The sequence below is a fragment of the Carassius auratus genome, chromosome 26, assembly GCF_003368295.1.
Source record: "Carassius auratus strain Wakin chromosome 26, ASM336829v1, whole genome shotgun sequence".
Taxonomy (NCBI): Eukaryota; Metazoa; Chordata; class Actinopteri; order Cypriniformes; family Cyprinidae; genus Carassius; species Carassius auratus.
In genome coordinates this window covers 2,233,582-2,240,784 of record NC_039268.1, presented here as the reverse complement: position 1 = coordinate 2,240,784, position 7,203 = coordinate 2,233,582, and the positions used below count along the sequence as shown (strand labels likewise).

General features: G+C 35.8%; 1 protein-coding gene across 1 annotated transcript; it reads left to right on the top strand.

The window, feature by feature from the left end:
• The first annotated feature begins 4,985 nt into the window (after window positions 1-4,985).
• Window positions 4,986-7,203, top strand: LOC113044065 (homeobox protein MSH-B-like). Its single transcript, XM_026203657.1, has 2 exons — window positions 4,986-5,392; window positions 6,316-7,203. The coding sequence occupies exons 1-2, from the start codon at window positions 5,041-5,043 to the stop codon at window positions 6,717-6,719; spliced, it is 756 nt and encodes a 251-aa protein (XP_026059442.1). The 5' UTR covers window positions 4,986-5,040; the 3' UTR covers window positions 6,720-7,203.

The following is a 7,203-nucleotide window of genomic DNA, read 5'->3' as shown; positions in this document are numbered from 1 at the left end:
CCAACCCTCAGAAGGTTTCAGATTTTCAGCCCCAGAGCAATACATCCTACCTCTACTAAAACTTTAAAATCAGTAACATTGAACAAAGCTTTTTTTTCAATGAGTAAAACATTTGAAAAAACAAGATCCTCCTCTCATGTTCCACAGGTTTGAAGTTAGTCTCAACTCACAAAGATCCACTTTTCTGTCACGCCCTCTATAAGACATTCACGAATCCTCGTACGTAACGACTTCAAACTGAATTCACATGCAAATCACGTTATTTTACTGGGAGGAAAAAAAGGCATTAGTTCATGATGAAGTCCAATGAGAACGAATGTGTGGAGTGATACTATTGTCAAGTTTTGCGGCCACGTACCCATAACTCCAAATCTATCTGTTAGTGGCATGAACTGTGAAGCGTATTAAGATGATTTAGGTCAATTTGTATATTCAGCTGTGCCACAAATAAGCACAGTTTCGTATTGCAGTCTTACTCAAATCTACAGCCAAAAGAAAAATACCCACTCCAAGACCTTCCAAGTGCTGGAATTCATACAATAGCCCGCGGTTGAGATGTGACCCCGGCAGTTAAAGCGTAATTTAGGCAGCTGCGGGAGTCTTCATGAGAAATAACAGTGCATCTTTGGCCACTAACTACCTATGAAAGTGTGGAGACATTCCTGGTTAGTATGAGTGACCATGGAGTCGCCACAGTGCATGCCCGTACACACACACACACACACACACACACACACATAACTATTCATGGTTGATTGGTGTAAATATAAAACTGTCACAGTAGCATTCACAAACACAGACACTTGTAGGCTCTATTCCAAAACCTAATGTGCTGCCTACATAGGCAACATCCTAAATCAGAAAAAACAGAACCTCAAGGACAATAAGTGCATGAGATACAGGACCAACAATAGACCACAGTACTCAATGCATAAAAACCACAACACATACATATATTGAGAAAATGTAATATTTAAATATGTGATACTGCTTTAAGTACGATAACTATAAAGTTTGATAATCACACAATGATAAGTAGCTTTGCCTCCGGAATTTGTGTGGAATGTAACACATTTTCATTTTTTGAGAACAAAGTGTAACATTTGGGTTCCGGAAGTAAAAGCTCCACTAATGTCCTCCATAGGAAAATTGATTTTTAACCATAACTGATAAACCTTTAAAGACAGACCTGTTGTGAGCGCTGAGGTTGTAAATTGATTTATGCTTTTGTTGAACCCATCTGTCTGCATTAATTCAGCTTGCATTTAATATAATCATGTTTAACCCTAGAATCCCTGGTGAAAAACTACATTACCCATGATGCTATACAGAAAATTCCACAAATCAGACAGTCACAGCGTGCATATTATACACATAATTTGTTTCTATAGATATATCTACTGTAAACAAATATTTTTATGTTTCCTATTGTTTTTTATTTGATTAATATCATTTGCAATGCTTCATGGGATTGTAGTTCTTTCCCGCCCTAAAGCCATTAAGTATGTAGTCTCATATCTTTGTCTATTTGTTCCGACTGTCAATCACTTTTTTACTTCAAATTAAAGTCTGTAATGTTGGGATTGCCCTTGTTTGGGTTGCTTTGCTTTATGGCTTACTATGCTTTAATTAAGTGTTTTTGTTGTTGTTGTTTGTTTTGTTTGTTTTTCTTTCTATGGGAAAAGTGAATGGGAAATATATTTTTGGAACCAGCACAACTGGCAAAAAAGGCACTCTGTTGTGAGCTTCAACTTTAAAAGCATCATATGATATAAATTAATTTTGTTCTGTGTTGGATAAATGTCCTTTTTGTTATAGTTATTTCATTTTAAATTTTCACAAAATATCAAGTTGTTCAAAAAAGCCATTTCATAGTATAATGATTTAAAATATTCTCTCTCTCTCTGCAGGCAGCTTACAAAATTTGGAAACAAAGTTAATTTGTTATTCTCTCTAAAGGATTTTTTAATTAATTCAATTTAAGAATATGAAACAGCCTGAAGGAAACGAATCTAGTGTGCAAGTCCAATCTCAATGGACAGCACTGTCTGTCTTACTATAGGACACTTCCATCACTCATTGAACACAAAGAGTTTTGTTGCAGAAAATAATAGATCTGTCGCATAGTGGGTTTAAACCTTTGTTGAGACATTACTGTAATGAGCAGAATACGCCCAGTGCATTCAGCTCTGGACAAATATAAAACCCCCTCATCTGTCATCTGTTTCATAACAGTGTCAGTTATTCCCCACTGTTAAACTCCTTATCTCTCTTTCCAAGCATTAGTCACTGTCTCTGCCACAACCTGAGTAACGGTCTGCCTCTTGAGCTCGTGTGTATATTATTCACTGGAAATTATAAATTGCTATGGTAAGAATGCATTGGTGAAGAATGTAAACACAAGTATCAATGGCACCAGGAGGACACTGCAAGGAACAAGGAGCTGAGAATTAAGGTTTGTTTCATAGATTCCAGTGTATTTTGTTCATACTACTTACAAAACCAAGAAAAATATGATTCAGTATTTTTAAATTCAATAGAATAACTTTGTAATTTAAAAATAAAAATTTTAATATAAAAAGATATATTTTTTAAACAAATATATACTTTCTCATATATATATATATATATATATATATATATATATATATATATATATATATATATATATATATATATATATATATATATATATATATATATATATATATATATATATATATATATATATATTTTATATAATCTTTTATAATTTTTATTTTTTATAAAATATGGCACACACATAAGGTGCCCTGAAGAAGTCATGTCATTTTTCGTAAAGCTTTATATATATATATATATATATATTAAAATTATTTTTAGAATAAAATGCTTTCACTTTTAAAGATTAAACATGGAAAGGGAAAGAACTGTCTAATTAACCCAACTGTAAGATATTAGTCAGATGCATGCATGATCGCGTAAATATTCAAACAGACAGAGAATTCCTGGAATGTCAAGCGCACAATGACCAACATTTAAAGTGTGTAATGTGTTGCTCTGATGCTGCTAAATTTGACTTGGCCTCTGGTTTTATGAACTGACTGAGTGGTTTCAACCAAGCTTGAAAATGATTGGAAGTGACTCCATGTGAAAAGAGCAGTTATTGGCTATATAAATTATGCAGCCTACAAAAGCCCAGCCTTGAGAGGGCAAATATGCTGAAGAGTCTGCGGACAGAGACCACATCCTTTAGATGTACTGATGATGAAGTTTTGTCTTCATCTGTTCGCGCCAAACGAGTCTTCAATTACAAAAGTCAGTCGACTCAATCATTACAGCTATTAAAGCGTGTTGGTAACGGATCTTCCGTGATCTTTTCAATTATTTATCGTTTAGATTGGGGAAGTTTATTGCAGGGGGGCTTAGGGAGACCAGTGCGTTTGATTTCAGACCCACCGTGACAGATCTGTCACCCGTAAGAGGAAGAACCGTCGGCTTTTATTTAGAGAATTTTAGAGCATCTGAATCGGTTCAAGATGCCACCAAGAATGAAATCGATCAGTTGGAATGACAACATTTATGTAAATTAATATATGAATATTAACACAATAATAGCCTAAAAATCCAATTTATATATATATATATATATATATATATATATATATATACACACACACTACTGATACGCATGCGTTCCTATGTTCCTTTGTTGTTTTTGGAAAGAGAAGTGAGTCTCAAACTTATTAAAAACACTAAGGAGAGTTTGTCCTCTCTCTCTCTCTCAATGTTTTTTTTTTTTTTTTTTTTTTTTTTTTTTCGGGTTTGGGAAAGTACTGGTTCATTTTCTTGACGTCACCGTTTGGCCTTGAAGCTATGCTCAGGACTACATATTTTGAGGACAATTGGTTAAGTGGAGTTAAACTGTTGCCTTTTCCTCCTCGAGGTACCTTCTCTTTTGATCCCACCGTCTCTGGCGCCTTCCAGAACGCAGCTCGTCTGGCTCTCTAAATGAGAGAGAAGAAAACTCTGCTCGCTTCTCAGCTGAGCCTTTTGTAACCTTAAAAGCCCGTGACATGCCTTAAATTGCCTAAGTATTGTGTAACTTACAGCCCTTTCGAATCAATTTCTGCCTTCACAAAAGCTTTTCTCAATAAAGCAACCATGAAAAGTTTCCATATACTAAAGAAATGCTTAAAAAAAAAAACTTTTAAAAAACTTTATTTTTAATAGAAAAAAATAATGGTGCTTTTCGAGTAGCCTATAGCAAACATATAGGCTAGTATCTTATATGGGTGTGTGTATAGGCTAACGTATATATATATATATATATATATATATATATATATATATACATTTGATAGGCTAGCCCTTTTTTCCCTTTCCTAGTCGCTGCTGACTTTAGACTCTAAAAAAAGTCTATTTTTAATGATAATGAAACTTTTTTTTATCATAAAACAGCTCTATTCATTTTATACAGGCTATATATAGCCTATATGGAAGGTAGCCTATTTATCTAGATTTATTTGTTATCTTACATGAAAATAATTTCTTAACAACATTTACAAACTGTAACTTTACGAACGAGACATTCCGGTTTTCTTGTTTACCGTGTATTCCCAAAGTTTTGGTGTGGAGTAATTCCATTGTGCCTTTTCAATGACTTCTCAACAGTCGGATACAGATACTTTGAGCGCTTCCCCACTGTTTAATTGGGCTAAAATTGGTCTACTTTGTGTTCCAAGGAGTCAAGAGCCCCGAGGCCATCTATACATCATCTCAGCAAGACATCCGCGATTAACTACTCATTTTTCTCAACATCCCCTTGATGTCTTGGTGTCAACTTGACCACATGACTTCTGAGGGGTCGGTTGTGATTGGTCCGAGAGTGCCTCAGTGGAACATTCCGACCAATCAAATCGAGACTTCTGTTAGTCAGCTGGAAGAGCGCGCGCGCTGATTGGAGGAGCGCAGTTTGCGAACTATTATAAGTGTACTGAAGCAGCGCATGACCATAACCTGTTAGAAATTGTTGGGACAGCTTGCGGTGGATGGTTCACGATGAATCCTCCTAAGGGACCCGTTGAAACGACAGCTCAAGAGAAATCGGACTCGGACAGCGAGGAAAGTCAAAAGCCGAGAGATATGACCACCGACACGGGACATAAAGTGAAGAAGACTTACCTGCCGTTCAGTGTTGAATCCCTGATGGCCAAATCCAGCTGCCAGGTCGCGTGCACCCCGGCGAGACTGGGACTGGGACAGGACTTAGTGAGGACTTACTTTGCTGAGAAAACCAAAGTTTCTGTGGACAGTTTGACAAGCGTTTCGGACAGCCTAAACGACGACAGTGAAGAATTAAGCGACAAGGAACAGAGCACTTGGTCAAACTCCTCATCTTTCACATCTCCTCGTAAGTGTTTAAAACTATTTACAGTCATAACTGAGTTGTATTTTCTCTCAAAACAGTGTAAACGCAATAATACTTTAATGCGTAATTACCTTCACCCTCATTATTCACAGATATCGGCTAGCCTACTACATTTGTGTTTTTAATATACTTTTGTGCATTTAGAAATTGTTTAATCGTTTGAAAAGAACGCGTTTTTATTATAAATAAATAATGCATTATTTTATAGAAACATATTTTCAAGGTTATTGGTACCTTTTCCAAAATGATCAAACAAGAAATATGTATCTGCCAGTAAGAAGCCTTGCAAGGAAGCCAAAGGTTAAAGTTTTTTTAATAAAATTATTCAAATGTTTTGTAGTTTTATGTTATAGAAAGAAAGAATGAAAGAAATACAGAGAAAGAAAATGCTTTAAAATAATATTAAAAAAAAATATTTAATAATCCATATTTAGACATTCTAACCATCACACCTTTCTCATTAATAAATAGAGAACTGCTACAGTTGGGCTACTATAATAATAATAATCTTCAAAAAACAATGACAACAAAATATTTGTATCTATTAAATATTAAACAACTGCACTAATTAATAATCAGTCAGTAAAAGTAGCTAAATAGAAATTTATTTACAAATATTATTCTTGCTATTGTTAAATGACAATTAAAAAATATATATATTTGTTTAGCAGCAAAATAATAAAGCTAAAGTGGTTAAAATAATAATAATAATAATAATAAATAAATAAATAAATAAATAAATAAAAAACAGATAGGCCTAAACCACATTTCAGATAATTTTGCAAAAGAGAAAGAAGGGTTTTCAGAAATGCGTGAGCAAGAAACTCAAAGGCATTGTGAATCGTTTTCGTATTGCTAACGAAATATTCATTTATTTATCTATTTTATTTCGCCGTTTCCTCCAGGTCACCCGAGCCCACCGCCGTGCACCTTACGCAAGCACAAGACGAACCGCAAGCCGCGCACGCCCTTCAGCACCTCCCAGCTGCTCTCCCTCGAGCGCAAGTTCAGGCAGAAACAGTACCTCTCCATCGCCGAGCGGGCCGAGTTCTCCAGCTCCCTCAACCTCACCGAGACTCAGGTCAAGATCTGGTTCCAGAACAGGAGGGCGAAGGCCAAGAGACTTCAGGAGGCCGAGCTGGAGAAGTTCAAATGCGCCTCCAAGCCGCTTCTGGCCCCCTTCGCGCTTCCCTTCCCTCTGGGATCTCCATCGTCTCTGTACGGACCTCCAGCCTCTTTCCCGCGGCCCGTTCCGATGCCAGGACTATTTAACGGACCCGTGTCTTGTGGGATGTATTATTTGTCTTAAAAACATTAATCTGACGGCTTCTTCCACTTCGAAATGACTTGTGCAGATAATGAACGTTTACACGAAATTCAAAGGGAAAATTAGGCTACCATGTAATAACGTTGGAAATTGCACAAATAAGTGCTGGATAAATTTAACGAACAACATGTGCTTTTGTAGGCTAATTAATTTGAGGAACAGTTTCTAATTAATCTTTGTTATTACTGTAATTAATTCTAATATCACAACAGGCACGGCAATGCCAGATTTGAAGCCGATTCCCTAAAGCCAGGTGAAATGACGGAAGGAAGCTGCTGTATATTGTGTGTGTTGTACAGTGACGTGCTCTTGTGGAGCAGGTAGATGTGTAACTCTTTTAAGATCATCTGACTCGGAGGTTATCCGTCAGAAGAAGTACTTATTGGCCTTATGTTGGAAGTGCCTTGAAAGACCAAATATTTATTAGTCTAAAATAAAATAATAAAAATATTCTTTCTAAAGTTTA

Coding starts and splice junctions, on each gene's coding strand:
- LOC113044065 (XM_026203657.1), top strand. CDS start 5,041: ATGAATCCTCCTAAGGGACCCGTTGAAACGACAGCTCAAGAGAAATCG. Junction 5,393..6,315: donor CTCATCTTTCACATCTCCTC/GTAAGTGTTTAA, acceptor CGTTTCCTCCAG/GTCACCCGAGCCCACCGCCG.